General features: G+C 41.6%; 1 protein-coding gene across 2 annotated transcripts in view; it reads right to left on the bottom strand.

Moving 5' to 3' along the window:
* The window catches only part of LOC109894617 (transcription regulator protein BACH2), a 59,141-nt gene that overhangs the window by 18,307 nt on the left and 21,976 nt on the right, over window positions 1-18,858 (bottom strand). For both annotated transcript variants that reach the window (XM_031829106.1, XM_031829107.1), the window contains exon 2: window positions 401-676. In XM_031829106.1, the coding sequence (XP_031684966.1) occupies window positions 401-664 (264 nt within the window). In that variant the 5' untranslated portion in view covers window positions 665-676. The remainder of the gene's footprint in view (window positions 1-400; window positions 677-18,858) is intronic.

Below are 18,858 nucleotides of genomic sequence, written 5' to 3'. Positions count from 1 at the left end.
GAAAGGTTGGAGTCTGTTTGATTGAGTGTGTGGACAGGTGTCTTTTATACAGGTAACAAGTTCAAACAGGTGCAGTTAATACAGGTAATGAGTGGAGAACAGGAGGGCTTCTTAAAGAAAAACTAACAGGTCTGTGAGAGCCGGAATTCTTACTGGTTGGTAGGTAATCAAATACTTATGTCATGCAATAAAATGCTAATTAATTACTTAAAAATAATACAATGTGATTTTCTGGATTTTTGTTTTAGATTCCGTCTCTCACAGTTGAAGAGTACCTATGATAAAAAAATTACAGACCTCTACATGCTTTGTAAGTAGGAAAACCTGCAAAATCATCAGTGTATCAAATACTTGTTCTCCCCACTGTATATATACATGTGCATCATTGGTCGTTACTCACCTTGTCAGACAGGCTGATGATTGGCTCCTGCTCGGGTTGTGTGTGTCCCAGCAGCACCTGTAGGAAGTATCTGCTGCTGGCTGCCAGGACGGCCCTGTGGGCCCTGATCTCTGTCCCCTCCACCACCACCGTCACATCACACAGGATGTTCAGCCTCCGCTGGTCCTCCAGACTCAGCAGCACGTTGGCACAGTGCACCGTCGACTCATACACGTACATGGGCGTCTCCCTGGACCCGGCGTGGGCCCCCTCATCCAGAGACATTCCGCTCACACCCTGCAGAACAAACACACACACACAGAGACAAGACATTGGTTGGATGCACAGTCAATGGACGCCAAGGATGAAAAGGACCCAATTACTTGGAGGTTGTAGAAATGCCATTTTTTTTATATGGAGAAAATAAATGTTCTCTCTCTCCTCCATACGTGTACATACCTGTCCACGTGCATGCACTCGCACACAAAATTGACAGGGGACATACCACAGGAATGACAAACCTCAAACATCTTTCTATCACCTCTCCGCCAATAGCTTCAACAGAGAATCCAAGATTCAACACCTCTTCAAGGCAGCTTGACACACATCCTCTGGTACATCCTAATAGGATACAGATGTAGTCTCTGTACCAGTCTCTCTTGACCCACATTCATAGCTCAGACATTCATGGAGATTTGTAAGCAGGCTTGTGAGATTACTAGCCTACTGCACAAACAGCATTATCTTATTGTGTGCTGATACCTAGGAAAGGACAACGATGACATTAGAGATCAGGGCTGTAACGAGCTGTTTGTTTAGAGCACATTGGAAATCATTCAATGTGACAATAAAAGTATTGAAAATAAATATATTACGTATGTGCAGGAAATCTTAGTCGGTGCCACTGAAAATGGTTCCACATTGATTTAAAGAGGTGCAATGCAAAGCCTTGCACTGTGCTCACCTCAACACAGTCGCACTTAAAGCTCCTGTAGCCTACAGTACAGACAGCTGAGGCTGCAGTCTGTCTGTCTGAGCCCAGGAGTGTGTGCACCTGTGGTTGTGTGTGTGTGTGTGTGTGTGTGTGTGTGTGTGTGTGTGTGTGTGTGTGTGTGTGTGTGTGTGTGTGTGTGTGTGTGTGTGTGTGTGTGTGTGTGTACAGTGGGGCAAAAAGTATTTAGTCAGCCACCAATTGTGCAAGTTCTCCCACTTAAAAAGTGGAAGATAGGTACACTTCAACTATGACAGACAAAATGAAAAAAAAATCCAGAAAATCACATTGTAGGATTTTTTATGAATTTATTTGCAAATTATGGTGGAAAATAAGTATTTGGTCACCTACAAACAAGCAAGATTTCTGGCTCTCACAGACCTGTAACTTCCTCTTTAAGAGGCTCCTCTGTCCTCCACTCGTTACCTGTATTAATGGCACCTGTTTGAACTTGTTATCAGTGTAAAAGACACCTGTCCACAACCTCAAACAGTCACACTCCAAACTCCACTATGGCCAAGACCAAAGAGCTGTCAAAGAACACCAGAAACAAAATTGTAGACCTGCACCAGGCTGGGAAGACTGAATCTGCAATAGGTAAGCAGCTTGGTTTGAAGAAATCAACTGTGGGAGCAATTATTAGGAAATGGAAGACATACAAGACCACTGATAATCTCCCTCGAACTGGGGCTCCACGCACTTAAAAATTGGTGGCTGACTAAATACTTTCCCCCCCCACTGTATGTGTGTGTGTGTTTTGTTTGTGCATGTGTGTATTTGTGCGTGTGTTTGTGCATGTTCGTGTGTGTGTGTATGGACTCATCAGGCTTGGAGGGCTTTCTTTCTGCTGAGTCATAGTGTTATAATGTGCAGAGCCTGGAGCCAGGGGCCTGCAGCAGAGGAACAGACTCCAGGTGGAATCATCTCAGAACTATAAATCTTCTATTCGCCATCAGGTTTCCTTTATAACTAAAAGAGACCCTAACACAATCCAAATCAAAGGACTATGGGAGAGAAGGCTCACATCATCATCATCATCATCATAAGAGGAGGAGGATCAGACTGTAGGCCTCTTTGTATCTCAATAAAGAAACTGCGATGCTTGCAAATACTATTAATAAGCCACTTTGGTGTTCCTCTCCTCATAATAGCAGAAGATACATTTTTAGCACTGGTGTGTTTTCTCCTGGTCAACATTTAACTTCTAGTGTACTTCTCTAGTGCAGTTTTGTTCAGTATGACTACAGTAATACACCTTATTCCATTCATCAGAATCTTGATTGAAAAGAATCAGAACTAGATTGAACAGATTGACTGCTCTAGTCTCAAGTTTCTCTCTGTGAGACAAACAGGCCAGCAGCAGAACATAACTAATGTCTCTGTATCAGTTTGAAATGTGGGGGACAAAACCACAAATCAGCCACAGGCAAAGAAATTGTAACACACCGATGTCAATGTACCTTCACAATACCTTTGTTAATTAGACTAACAAACTCCATGCCATACCTTTGTTAATTAGACTAACAAACTCCATGCCCTACCTTTGTTAATTAGACTAACAGACTCCATACCATACCTTTGTTAATTAGACTAACAAACTCCATGCCATACCTTTGTTAATTAGACTAACAAACTCCATGCCATACCTTTGTTAATTAGACTAACAAACTCCATGCCATACCTTTGTTAATTAGACTAACAAACTCCATGCCATACCTTTGTTAATTAGACTAACAAACTCCATGCCATACCTTTGTTAATTAGACTAACAAACTCCATGCCATACCTTTGTTAATTAGACTAACACACTCCATGCCATACCTTTGTTAATTAGACTAACAAACTCCATGCCATACCTTTGTTAATTATACTAACAAACTCCATGCCATACCTTTGTTAATTAGACTAACAAACTCCATGCCATACCTTTGTTAATTAGACTAACAAACTCCATGCCATACCTTTGTTAATTAGACTAACAAACTCCATGCCATACCTTTGTTAATTAGACTAACAGACTCCATGCCATACCTTTGTTAATTAGACTAACAAACTCCATGCCATACCTTTGTTAATTAGACTAACAAACTCCATGCCATACCTTTGTTAATTAGACTAACAAACTCCATGCCATACCTTTGTTAATTATACTAACAAACTCCATGCCATACCTTTGTTAATTAGACTAACAAACACCATGCCATACCTTTGTAAATTAGACTAGCTATCATTGTTATTCATGACACTTGCTCTTGGCTGTCAAATTCCTTAACTCACCACAAACACCAAATACATTTTTTTAAATAGACTGTTTCTCTAAACAGATTGCAGATTGTTTCATCATGTTGCCTGCTGTGTGTGGGTGATATATTTAAACATCATGTTTGTCTGCCAGACAGACAGCTTATAGACAGACAGGCAGCGATAATCTCACAAGCTGTAAACTGTATAATCATTACTCCAGGCTTCTGGGAGTCCAACTGTTAATACTTGATGAGTGCCAAGGGAGTAGAGTGTATCCTCCTCCTCACCCCTCTTCCTCACCCCCTCCTCCTCACCCCCTCCTTCTAACCCCCTCCTCCTCACCCCATCCTTCTTACCCCCTCCTTCTAACCCCCTCCTCCTCACCCCCTCCTTCTAACCCCCTCCTCCTCACCCCCTCCTTCTAACCCGCTCCTTCTAACCCCCTCCTCCTCACCCCCTCCTTCTAACCCCCTCCTCCTCACCCCCTCCTTCTTACCCCCTCCTTCTAACCCCCTCCTCCTCACCCCATCCTTCTTACCCCCTCCTTCTAACCCCCTCCTCCTCACCCCCTCCTCCTCACCCCCTCCTTCTAACCCCCTCCTTCTAACCCCCTCCTCCTCACCCCCTCCTTCTAACCCCCCCCTCCTCACCCCCTCCTTCTTACCCCCTCCTCCTCACCCCCTCCTTCTAACCCCCTCCTCCTCACCCCCTCCTTCTTACCCCCTCCTCCTCACCTACTTCTTCTTATAGGGTGTGAACTGAGGATGTGTATTCAAAGTATAAATCTATTACGACTTTGCCTTGGTTTGTCTGTAGGCAACTATACTGCAATAGGATACAGTGTACCAAGACGTTGAGTAGGCAAAAACAGACATAAACTAAACACCAGTCGTTATTTTAGAGCACAGTAGGCCGATATAGAGGACGAGAGAATCAGTCTCTCAGATGATGAGAGAGATAATCAACTGATGCTAGGCTACACTATTACACCTGTATATGAGCAACGACTATCAGCCAAGTGAGGAACTGTGTGTGTGTGTGTGTGTGTGTGTGTGTTTGGGGGGGTGACATTACAAAGGCAATAAACAAACACATTAACAACCCCCCCCCCATTCCCCTTTGTAGATGACTTGTGAATCTGTATTAGTGACAACAATTAAATATTGAACAGCTCTTCTGGGCCACACTGTCTCTGGCTGCGGTGCAAATGAACAAGATCAGCACTAGATAGCACAGCTGTGATAATACCTAAGAAGCTCAACTGAAAGGAAAGCAGCGGTGTAAAGTACTTAAGTAAAAATACTTTAAAGTACTACTTAATTATTTTTGGGGGGTATCTGTACTTATTTATATTTTTGCCTACTTTTACTTTTACTTCACTACATTCCTGAATAAAATATTGTACTTTTTACTCCATACATTTTCCTTGACAGCCAAAAGTACTCATTACATTTTGAATGTTAAGCAGGACAGGAAAATAGTCAAATTCACACACTTATCAACCGAACATCCCTGGTCATTCCTACTGCCTCTGATCTGGTGGACTAACTAAACACATATGCTTTGTTTGTAAATGATGTCTGAGTGTTGGAGTGTGCCCCTGGCTTTCTGTAAATAAAAAAACAAGAAAATGGTGCCATCTGGTTTGCTTAATATAAGGAATTTTAAATGATTGAACTTTTACTTCTGATACTTAAGTATATTTTAAACCAAATAAAAATATACTTTTACTTTCACTTGAGTCATTTTCCATTAAGGTATCTTTACTTTTACTCAAGTATGACAGTTGGGTACTTTTCCCCCCCCTGAAGGAAAGCCACGTAGACCCACATCAACTCCCATAGTAACAATTCCCCCAAAAATTGATACAAAAAAATAATAATCACAATGTAAAAAAAAAAATCTGTCAACATTCTAGGTGAATGGATAAGGCGATGTCAGGCGCAGGACACAGGTATGAGTGAAAATCTGAGCTTTACTCAATATAAGCAATGTTCCAACAAGGATAATCATAAATATCCAGAGCACACAAATGAAACCACTTGACAACGACAATCACGCTCAAAACAGAAGGGGAAGCCAGAGGGTTAAATAAGGAACACTGATTATGGAATGGAAACCAGGTGTGTACAATGAAGACAAAACAAAATGAAAATGAAACATGGATCGATGGTGACTGGAAAGCCGGTGACGTCGACCACCGAACGCCACCCAAACAAGGAGAGGGACCAACTTCGGCGGAAGTCGTGACATATCCAGGTGAGTCACTGAAAATAAATGATCTATTATACATTTTTCGACCTGGAATTTCCACAGGGAACGCACGGAAACGTAGAGTAATTTAGTGAGCAATATTATAACATGATAGTTAAAAGTGAGGCTAGCCTATATTCAACCTATCTGTGTCCATCAAACAGCCACACATCTAAGGCTGCCCCCTGAGTGAGAGAGAAAACACACCCCTCGTGGCCATCGGCAGATCTGATAGAGATTATCAGCAAACAAACCTCAATTATTTATCACAGAGCACAGAGAGCGGGGCCACAGTCTTCCTCTGGGCTGGCAGAGAAATATTAATTAACAAACAGTAATAATTCAGGGCTCCCCACTCGAGGGCTGATAGTGGTGGTACACTATACACCCCTGACAACTGTTATGCCCTACTTCCCTCCCTCCTGTCTTCTCCCTGCCCTGATTATGTCTTATTTTCAACTCACGAAAATGTGTGTCTGCATGTGTTTGTGTGTGTGTGTGTGTGTGTGTGTGTGTGTGTGTGTGTGTGTGTGTGTGTGTGTGTGTGTGCGCTCGTTGGGGGCGTGTGTGAGAGAGAATAAGAAAAGGAGGGTTTGAGAGTGGGTTTTATGTGAGACCCAGCTCGACGGCTACATCTGAAATGAATAGCACAATGTTTGACTTATTTTCTTCCAAGACATAATCAGTAAACAATAGGGCCATTAGGTTGCATGAGACATTAAAAGAGTGACATTAAGAACGCAAAAGGATCTGGGCAACGGAGTACATTACCAGGGCCCTTGCCCAGAGCTGCTGGGCCGGAAATACACCAGTCACATCATCTGTGTTTAACAATACCTCTTTGTTCCAGAATCAGGGTTAGGATGTCTCACTTTCAGAAGGTCAGTGTAACCCATGATATATGTCTTCTGAGGTCATTCCTAACACTGTTAGTGCAACTCTCAATCTTCTTTACTGCTATAAGTCACCCTGGAATTGTCAAGTGAAATTGAATTTACTGCAAACGAGCTCTCCACTGGCCCTGCAGACAAGATAACGGCATATTTAAGGGTTACTCGAGAGGCAACTGAAGGGCGAGACGACCTGTGCACGGCCAGCCTGTTCACTTTAAGGGACTGATTCATTTCAAATGGACTAAGTAAGAGCATACGTCATGTGAAATGTATACATCATGAAGAATAGAGATCATCCTTTTTGAGTAGTTCATGATTTAACTACAGAGTAGAGAGAAAGAGCCAGCGAGAGAGAAGGAAAAATAGTGTGAGTGTGTGTGTGTGTGTGTGTGAGTGTGTGTGTGTGTGTGGAGTGAGTGCACAGTAGTAGTAGTGGTGTAAGTTACAATCTACTCCCATCTAGACGCTGACATGATACAGTGGCTCCCATCCCTGGCCACTCACTATCAATACTCAATTTCACCTTGTTCGCTACTTCAGCATCCACCACAACCATGACTCATGCAATGCATACCTCAGACAACTTTACAGAAAAGTATCATGTCTCTCTCTAGTCCACGGCAAGGTCAGTGACTCCAGTTAAATGTGCCATAGTAAACCCTCTCCCTCAGAGGGCCTGGGCAGGTATTTCTCATGGCTACCAGCAGGAAGGCATCCATGCTAGCCAGCCAGTCAGTGGGGAGCGCGGTCACGGTGTAGTAGGCTGTAGAGTATTTTTGCCATATGGTGGTGACTAAACTAAAGTGAACTAAACGGAGGGTGCAGGAGGAGTGAATCATGACCTACCACAGCTAAGTGTTATGTTGGTCAGCCCAGCCAACCCAGGGTGATTCACAACCACAGCCCAGTTTAAAATGGTAACAGAAAGCTCAGCTAGCCGACCGGCCATGTGATAGAAACACACACTGCTGCGCTGGCCAGGAATAACCCCAGCAGTCAGTGAGTGTAGAGAACTATTCATTCATGGTCAAACATGGACCGGCTAGTGAATGGGTGTGTGTGTTTGTGTGTGTGTTTGTGTGTGTGTTTGTGTGTGTGTGTGCGTGTGTGCATGTGTTTGTGTGTGTGTGTGTGTTTGTGTGTGTCTGCAGGGCTGCTTCATGACTGACAAAAGCCATGTCAGTACAAACAACAGATATTTTCTCTGAATGCATCAGTTTCGCCTCACAAAATACAAGAACCTTATAAATTGAAGATTTATACATTGAGAACGATTCCACAAATACAGTCCACACCTACGTATTGGATGAAAGCGAATGGAAAAAGAAATAATCTCAGATTCAATGGTGCATAAAACCTCAAAGTTTTCACCCTCGGCCCCCTGGAAAGTGTGTGTGGTCCCTGGCTGGCGCTGGCAGCACACCAGGAGATCTGTGGCTGATCCTGTTTCACCCCAGGGCTGGGTGACGACCTCACAACAGCCGGTGAGAGTGAGAGGGAGAGAGAGACTTCACTTGCTTTGGCAATGTTAACATATGTTTCCCATGCCAATGAAGCCCCTTGAATTGAACTGAATTGAATTGAGAAAGAGAGAAATATAAAAATATCTGTAAATTGCAACAACAAAAAATGAAATGCCGTCAGGGGTCCACTCATATCTGCAATGCCCTGTGGTTAACAAGTTAAAAACAGTACAGGTCAGGAACAACAACGACATGCTTTCACAGTTTATCGCGCCTCCATTAGTATAGCATCCGTTGTCAGATCAAGTGGAAATAGTCTGGGGGAGGAAAGGAGGTTTGGGCTGTGACAGAAAGCACAACCTTAGTGTCAATGTGAGGGAGGACCTGGTGAAATATCACAGCAGGGAAAGTCAAGAGGACATTAAGGGCCAAAAACGTGAAGGAAGTGAGAGAAAGTCTGTGACACAAAACCACAGGGTGACTTTCTGTTGAATACATTCTAGTTTGGGGTACTTTCAGAGGGAGAAGAAATACAGGGAACTGGGTCTTTGGCACCTCTGAGCGTCAGGGCAACAGCCACCGTTTCCACTTCCTCTAAAACATACATGGAAAACAGAACATCACTCAAATAATCATCTTGAATCAATATCATAATCCATAGGGACTATTAATTGGGGCAGCAGGTGTGGTTAGAGTGTTGGACTAGTAAACGAAAGGTTGCAAGCTCAAATCCCCAAGCTGACAAGGTAAAAATATGTTTTTCTGCCCCTGAACAAGGCGGTTAACACACTGTTCCTAGGCCGTGATTGAAAATAAGAATTTGTTCTTAACTGACTTGCCTAGTTAAATAAAGGTTAAATGTATCTGGATATTTTATAATTTTGCTCATGTGGAAATGATCAGAACTAATATTGATGTATGAGGACAAAATGCATGTAAAAATAGTCCATGTAAAAATAGTTTGAGTGAATACCATGAAGGTGTAAAACCTCTGTTGACAAATGGTCACAAAGAGAGGAATGTTGTGCCAAACCGCTTTCATGTAGGATATTTCATTCACTGGTTAACACTATCATTCTCTGCAGCTGAAAGCAAAAGTACACGTGTGGGTCGTTCCACACCTACAGTGTTTCCATAAAGGGAAATATACCTGTTTAATGTGTTAAAGAAAGATAATCCAGTACACAATGATGTGATCTGTCATAGTGGTCAGGATCTGTAAATGTATTCTGGAAGGGACAAATTCTAACTCAGATATTTGTGGCAAATCATGCATTGACGTCAACAGCACATCTAGGTTACACGTGTGTTTAGGTTACATGTGCGTTTAGGTTTTACATGTGCATTTAGGTTTACATGTGCATTTAGGTTTACATGTGCGTTTAGGTTTACACGTGCGTTTAGGTTTACATGTGCATTTAGGTTTACACGTGCGTTTAGGTTTACATGTGCATTTAGGTTACACGTGTGTTTAGGTTACACGTGTGTTTAGGTTACACGTGCGTTTAGGTTTACATGTGCGTTTAGGTTACATGATATTGCTAAGAAGAGATATTCTTAAGAAGAGACATCTCACCCCCCCCCCTCTCTGTCTAATCCTCCCATCTCACATGAAGACAGTGATTATGACAACTACTGACCCTAATAAAAGCTGCAGGCCTTGATGATCAAGTCCCAACCAACAAGGTGAGTGTATACATTACACATGGCCTAACCCAAACAGGGGAGTTTCCATCTGTAGGGACCTACTCTTCAATGGCTATCAGTGCATTTCCTGACTGAAGTCATCCATTCTCCTCTTCTTTCAGCTCTGCGGCTGACATCATTTATGGCCTGGGGCTTTTGCTTCTGTCTCCATGTCGTGCACACTAGGGTTTCAGTTAAACTCAGGTGTTCCTCGAATATGATTGGATGTCTCACATCTGTGGATTAACGCGATGGGAGTATTCTAGAGCATCTAGTGCCAACACAAAAGTTATCGGCTGGGAACCCACCCAAAATGAGTTATGGGTGATATTCAAACAAGTAAGAAAGAAAGGTTACGGATCACACGGTATCAATGTAGTTCCCCAACAATCCTCAACATCCTCCCGACTAACTGTATCTTTTCGATCTCTCTCCTTCTAGCCTAGGGGTGTCAAAACGTATTTTGACCAGTGGGCAGCATTCGGTCTTCACCGAGGTCTGGAGGGCCATACTTAAAATGCATAATATTTCCTAGCCGGGAGAAATGTGCATGTTTTTACTCAAACCTCCCGCGGAACGGTTGATGTTTGACACCCCTGCTCTAGCATATGCATCAAAATATGGTATTTTCTCTGTAATCGCTGTCCCTACCAAAGTCATTAGATTACGCCCAAAGAAGCGCCTCTTAGGGCCTTCACAGCTCCATCAATGTTAATGGAACATGATGAGGAACATTAACACGAGCCCTAAAGACCAACTAACTGCCTTGTGTCATCGCAAAATGAGCAGATTATGCACCACACACATCGCAATTAACATGACACAGCAGCCATTTCTGCATCATTATCTGTAATATATTCACAGCTGGCCAAAAGATTCCAGGCTATTTCATAGAGAGACTTGTATAATGTCAATCTCTAAGGGACCTCTCAAATGTGATTATATGTCATATATTGGATGTGTATGACAGTGCTGTGGGGGCTTGTGAGAGCTCTTACCAAGAAACTAGAAAAGAGACCATGTTTGGCGGCAGGTAGCCTAGCGGTTAGAGGTTGGGCTAGTAAACAAAAGGTCGCTGTTCGAATACCTGAGCCGACAACAGTCTGTCGCTGTGCACTTGAGCAAGGCATTTAACCCTAATTTGCTCCAGGGGCGCCGTACTACAACGGCTGACCCTGTAAAATAACCCATTTCACTGCACCTATCCAGTGTATGAGACAATATATTTTTTTGTGAGCATTCCAAGTAAAAGGTTAAAAAAATACTTGTAGGAGGATGTTGTAGGAGGATATAGCATGTTGTAGGAGGATATAGCATTTTTAACCTAAGCTTGTTTTCATATTGGAGGGTAAAATCATGGTGGTGTATGACTGCATGCGAGTATGACCAAGTGGTTGTTAATTTACCTCCTACTGTACTATATAATCTGTCCCAGGGCTGTCGAGGCTCACAAACACTAATCCCCTCACATCAAAGACCAAACCATGTCTTGTTACAGTCACAAACATGAAAATGAATGTGGGAGAATAATAATGTGAGAAGACAGGTGTAACCTCCGCCACATAGGGCACAGTCTCACATCCTTCAGTATTGGCACATTATTCTCCACGGTTACATCAAACATTGCTATGATCCGTAGTCTTATTTCAAACCGAGGGCAGGGAGGTAGTGAAAGAGAGAGAGAGAGAGAGAGAGAGGAGGATTTCACCACAGCTATAGACAAGGACATAAGATATTACATTACATTCAATAAAATTAAAATTAAATAAGAGTTATATATTAGAAAGACACTAAGAGACAATTAAAATACTATTTACACACTATTCATATACGCATATTCAGATTCTTATATATAGTAAAGTTAAATTAGGCACTGTGAGAAAATGTGTTTTTCTATCTGTTTTTTAAAGCTAAACTTGCTTTTTGCCTGAGTAACCTCTGGTGGCAGAGCATTCCATGATGGCATAGCTCTATACATAACTGCACAACGCATTAAATCTGTTTTTGGTTTGGGTACAGTGAAGAAACTCATAGTGGCATGTCTGCTGGAGTATGTCTGTCGGTTTGAAGTGTATGCAAATAGATTATACAAGAGGTTAGGCATTTTCAACACACAAATGTTTTATAAAAAAACTAGAAGGGAATAATTCAATTTCTTCTCAACCCTTAACCATGCATGTTGTTGTTAGTTCTGTGTGTGTAGTTAAGGGCAAGACGAGCTGCTTTGTTTTGAGCCAGCTGCAACTTTGCTAGTGTATTGGCTTTCTTCCTGGGAAGGAGAGGAGGACCAAAACGCAGCGTGGTTGAAGTTCATGGTTCTTTAATAAGAGACACTTAACATCAACAAACTACAAAACAATAAACGTGGCAAAACCGAAACAGCCCTTTCTGGTGCATAAAACACAAAGATAGGGAACAACCACCTACAAAACCAAAACGGGCTACCTAAATATGGTTCCCAATCAGAGACAATGACTAACACCTGCCTCTGAATGAGAACCATATCAGGCCAAACATAGAAATAGACAAACTAGACACACAACATAGAATGCCCACCCAGCTCACGTCCTGACCAATACTAAAACAAGGAAAACACAAAAGAAATATGGTCAGAACGTGACAGCTAGGTCTTTCTTTGCTGCACCTGACCATATTGCTGAACAGTAATCAAGATGGGACAAGATCAGAACCATCTTTTTGTAACAGACATTATAAGGGCACAAGGCGAGACCCAGATGCAGACACGGGATGCAGATGGTTTGAGTCTTTGATATTTATTAATCAATCCAAAAGGGGTAGGTAAGAGAATGGTCGTGGACAGGCAAAAGGTCAAAACCAGTTCAGAATCCAGGAGGTACAGAGTGGCAGGCAGGCTCGAGGTCAGGGCAGGCAGAATTGTCAGGCAGGAGGGTACGGAGCCCAGAAACAGGCAAGGGTCAAAACCGTGAGGATTATCAAAAAGAGAATAGAAACAGGAGTACGGGAAAACACCCTGGTTGACTTGAAAAACATACAAGACGAACTGGCACAGAGAGACAGGAAACACAGGGATAAATACAACAGCGAAAATAAGCGACACCTGGAGGGGGTGGAGACAATCACAAGGACAGGTGAAACAGATCAGGGTGTGACAGACATACCTCTCCCCATCTTCACAACTTTGTCAATATGACTTGACCATGATAACTGACCATCCAATGGTACTCCTAGGAGTTCAGCTTCTTCCAACTTGTTCAATGGTCACCCTTTATGCACAACTCCAGTTGAGGCTTAGGTCTAAAAGAATGCTTTGAACCAAATACAATGCTTTTGGATTTAGATGCATTTAAGACCAATTTATTGTTAATTACCCATTCTGACACTGACTAACTCAGTGAACTCCCTGGCTTCAGGTGCTGATGTGTAGAGTGTGCAATCATCAGCATACATAGTCATTTTAGCTTCTTGTATGACAAGTGGCAAATCATTTGTAAGAATAGAGAAGAGTAACGGCCCAAGACAACTGCCCTGAGGAATACCACACTGTACATATCTGATGTTAGAGAAGCTTCCATTGAAGAACACTCTCTGGGTTCTATTCGATAAGTTACTCTCCAACCATGTGATGACAGGTGATATAAAGCTATAACAAGTGAGTTTTTACAATAACAAATTATAATCAATAACATAAAAAGCTGCACTGAAATCTAACAATACATCTTAAACTATCATCTTATTATCCATTTTTTTTTACCAATCATCAGTCATCTGAGTCAGTGCAGTACAACTTGAGTGCCCTTCCCTATATTGCATGCTGAAAATCAGTGGTTATCTTGTTCTTTGAAAAATAGCATTATATTTGTTCAAACACAATTTTCTCCATCAGTTTACTAAAAACAGGCAGCAAACTGATTGGTCGGTTGTTAGAGCCAGCAAAGGGTGTTTTACTATTTTTAGGTAGTGGAATTACTTTAGCTTCCTTCCACATCTCTTGACACACACACTCATTTTTGCTTTCGTTAAAAGCATGGCAAATAGGGGTGGCAATACAGTCTGCTACCATTCTCAATAGTTTCCCATATAGGTTGACTATACCTGGTGTATTATCATTACTGATGGATAAAAATGGTTTTTCCACCTCTTCCACACAAACTTGACCAAATTCAAAACAGCAATCCTTCTCTTTCATTATTAGATCTTCAATACACAAATATGATGGTTCACTCTTCAATGTTGTCATTTCACTTCTCAGTTTGTCCACTTTACCAGTGAAACTGTCATTGAAATGATTGGCTATATCAAAAGGTTTTGTTATAAATGACCCACCAACTTCAATGAACAATGAAGAGGAATTGGGTTTTCTGACCATAATATAATTTGTGGTGCTAAAAAAGATTTTTTTCCCCATGATTTTTTATATGATTTATCTTATTTATGTAATATAATTTCTTATTAAAAAAAAGGTTTATTCACAACATTTCTCAATTGACAGAATGTCAACCAATCAGCTGAATAGCCTGACTTGTTTGAAACCTCTTTTGTATAATTTCTTTCAACTATACAATTTAGCAATTCATCATCAATCCAGGAGGCTTTAACAATTCTTTGCATGTTTGTCAACTGTTGCAGGAATAATTTTCCAAATACTCCAAGTGCTGCATCTGGACTCTCCTCATAAACATCAGACCAACATACAGTACCAGTCAAAAGTTTGGACACACTTACTCATTCAAGGGCTTTTCTTTATTTTTATATTTTCTACATTGTAGAATAATAGTGAAGACATCAAAACTATGAAATAACACACATGGAATCATGTAATAACCAAAAAAAGTGTAAAACAAATCAAAATATTTTTTGTTTGAGATTCTTCAAAGCAGCCACCCTTCGCCTTGATGACAGCCTTGCACACTCTTGTCCAAACGTTTGACAGGGGCTGTACATTTTTTACATCTTCAACAAAATAGTCCTGAAAAAAAACATTTTGAATGATCTCTTATGTAACTTTAGGCCATGCCTTTGGTACTCAGGCCTTGTTATTGCCACACTTGTTATGGTCACTACAGCCAATGGGAACTGATATTGCTTTGTAGCAAAGCTCTGCAGTATTAGTGACGATATGACCTATACAAGTGGGTGTCACAGATCCAACACTTTTGGTATAAAAAAAAGTGACCCAGGTTGTGTGATAACCTGGGTCATGTTAATGGCATTATTTACAGTAAGAAATGATAGTGCAATTTTGTTTTGTATTGACATGAGGTTATTACTCTAACTTATCAACAGTCACCATAACTCTTGTAACAAAAGTATTTTTAGAATAAGAACCCGTGAAGAGAAGTGGAGTAGGACAACCATGTTCTTTCCACATTCAAATAAAAGAGGTGGAAATGCTGACTAAGGGATCAAACATAACAAAGATGACCTGTGTTTGTTTACTTGACTGGTTTTCCCTCTCAATTCTAGGCTAACCACTAGGCTACCTGCCACCCCTCAATGACCCCTCGGTGTTCGTAGAGCACATGACTCTACGTCACAGAGTCTGGTCGGCTGGCTCCCAGGAGGAACCTCACAGTCCTACTCAGGTTGGTTAATGACTGACAGCATGTACCACGTAGCCACAAGTGCATTCCAAGGACCCAGCTCATTCTCTCAAGCTCTGCCTGTGTTCCTTCCTGTAGGGTTTCCATGCCTGCGTGCCTAACTCCTCTCTCTGCATGAAGCTTCTCAAGGTTTCATCTCTCACTCTCTTCGCTCACACACTCACAAAGAGCTTGATGAGTTTTACATGCCTCTTTCCTAGTGACATGTTCTCTGGCTTCATGCTGGCTCTTCGTCTGCAAGGCCTTTGTCGCTGTTTTGCCCAGTGGTGCCGAGACTCATTCTCATATCAAATACGACCTATCTTTAACTGGAGGTCCCATAGAGAATGATAGAGGATGGGGATAAACAACATGGGATTTGGCTTATCTGGAGGCCCACCTATGAAATGCATGGATTAATGCACCCCCGAAAACAACAATGACCCAGGGTATGACCCAATGACCCAGGGTATGACCCAACAATGACCCATCTTACCATCTGATCCCAGGCTATACTAATCATGCCTTGCCATGCCAGATCGGTTGCCAGATCTATGGAAAAGTTATTCAACCCCAACCCAGTAGCCATGAGCTGTGCCAATTCTGGGCCAGGATGCCCAGACTTGGGACATAATCCGTAAGCCTGGTGCAGTCAATGGCAGAAAGTAGCTACAATGGGGTGGAAGCCTGGTGTAAATGGCGCACAATTGGCCCAGCGTTGTCCGGGTTTGGCCGGGGTAGGCCGTCATTGTAAATAAGAATTTGTTCTTAACTGACTTGCCACGTTAAATAAAGGTTCAATAAAAAATACATTAAAACAAATTATAAACACATCAAACCAATCAAATGCCTTTGCTTGGGTAGAGCTCCAATAGTGCGTGATGGCAGGGAAATCGCAGACTCTCGATTTCGATAAATCACAGTAAATGTTTACCATAGCCTGTAGGTAGACATGCCATAATGTCTAAATACACTACCATTCAAAAGTTTTGGGTCACTTAGAAATGTCCTTGTTTTTGAAAGAAAAACACATTTTTTGTCCATTAAAATAACATCAACTTGATCAGAAATACAGTGTAGACCATGTTAATGTTGTAAACGACTATTGTAGCTGGAAACTGATGTTTTTTTTAATGGAATATCTACATAGGCGTACAGACACCCATTATCAGCAACCATCACTCCTGTGTTCCAATGGCACGTTATGTTAGCTAATCTGAGTTTATCATTCTAAAAAGCTAATTGATCATTAGAAAACCCCTTTTCAATTATGTTAGTAAAGCTGAAAACTGTTCTACTTTAGACTAGTTGAGTATCTGCAGAATCAGCATTTGTGGGTTCGATTACTGGCTCAAAATGGCCAGAAACAAAAACCTTTCTTTTGAAACTCATCAGTCTATTCTTGTTCTGAGAAATTAAAGCCATTCCATGTGAGAAATTGCCAAGAAACTGAAGATCTCGTACAACGCTGTGTACTACTCCCTTCACAGAACAGGGAAAACGGGCTCTAACCAGAATAGAAAGAGGAGTGGAAGGCCCCGGTGCACAACTGAGCAAGAGGACAAATACATTAGAGTGTCTAGTTTGAGAAACAGACACCTCACAAGTCCTCAACTGGCAGCTTCATTAAATAGTACCCACAAAACACCAGTCTCAACGTCAACAGTGAAGAGGCAACTCCGGGATGTTGGCCTTCTAGGCAGAGTTGCAAAGAAAAAGCCATATCTCAGACTGGCCAATAAAAATAAAAGATTAAGATGGACAAAAGAACACAGACACTGGACAGAGGATGGTTGCTGATAATGGGCCTCTGTACGCCTATGTAGATTTTCCATTTAAAAAATCAGCTGTTTCCAGCTACAATAGTCATTTAAAACATTAACAATGTCTACACTGTATTTCTGATCAATTTGATGTTAATTTAATGGACAAAGAAATGTGCTTTTCTTTCAAAAACAAGGACATTTCTAAGTGACCCCAAACTTTTGAACGGTAGTGTATAATTCAAGAGCATTGAAACAGAGGAGTAGTCATGCCTTTATTGACTTGATTGGTCAAAAAACAGTGACGAACATTAGACTTGACGCAGCACCCATTCTACGGGCATGTGGGGGGAGGGTTCTGATGTGCCGAGAAGCACAAATATTCAACCACAATGTCAAAACAACTGTCATGCTGTGAACATGAATTGTCAATAGTTGATGACTCAACCAAAAACAATGCCTATTGAATATGATGTACTTGCAGCACAGATACGAGTGTATGGAACAGCATGCATCAGGACTTAGGAGGTGCTTTAATGTCAGGAACACGTACTTTCAACACATTTCTTCTGTGCAAGTGACACATTTTCCTTGTTGCAAGGTGCAAACAGATGGATTCAACAAATATTGAATGAGCAATAGTAGAAAAGGCCAACACGTTTTATCAATGTATCAATGCATACATGTTTATGTCATATAGGAATTTGAAGGAATATAGGTTTAGATGTAGGTTTGCGGACAGTCATGATGAAAAATCTAAGGGGATAGGTGTGAAATAGACAGAATCACATGACAGACAACTGCTAGAGCACCACAGAAAGATTGTTAATGGAGGAGAGAAAGAGAGCGAGAGAAAGAGAAAGAGAGAGTGTCTGTCCTTATCACCTTGGATGGGTTGATGGGAGTAGTAAAGGGGAGAGGAGAGGAGGCGTCGCTCCAATCGCTTTTCCTGCACCTCAGCAAACCTTTCAGACAAAAGGGAATCCTGATACACCCTACAAAAGGGAATCCTGATACACCCTACGCTTGACTTTCACTACACTGTACATTATAAATTATACATGCACCTCACAGTATTGTCTGTACTCTGTACATACTAAAGGGATGTGCTTCAAGACTCCCTGCCAGACAGTGTGTTGAAGAATAACTTAGGAGGTGATGTCTCGTATTGATAGATTCTGTACTAAATGGGTAGATTCTGTAGTAAAATGCCAGATGTCTTTCTCTGGTTGGGTTGAATCCAATGCATTGGTTTCACTGTCTGCATCTCCCCCTCTGTGTGGCAGCACTGAGAAACACCTCACAGTGCTTCACCATACATAATGTAAGAAATTAGATATGCAGGATGCCCTCCTCAGAAAGATAGAGTTCTAAGGACTATTTTCCACACTATAGATATACAGTGCATTCGGAAAGTGTTCAGACCCCTTCCCTTTTCCACATTTTGTTATGTATTAAATAGACAAATCTACACACAATACCCCATAATGATGAAGCAAAACAGTTTTTTTTATAAAAACAGAAATACCTTACTTACATAAGTATTCAGACCTTTTGCTATGGGACTCGAAATTGAGCTCAGGTGCATCCTGTTTCCATTGATCATCCTTGAACTTGATTGCAGT

The sequence above is a fragment of the Oncorhynchus kisutch genome, linkage group LG7 (genome assembly GCF_002021735.2).
Source record: "Oncorhynchus kisutch isolate 150728-3 linkage group LG7, Okis_V2, whole genome shotgun sequence".
Lineage (NCBI taxonomy): Eukaryota > Metazoa > Chordata > Actinopteri > Salmoniformes > Salmonidae > Oncorhynchus > Oncorhynchus kisutch.
The sequence above is the reverse complement of the archived record's forward strand: the minus strand, read 5'-3'. Positions and strand labels throughout refer to the sequence as shown.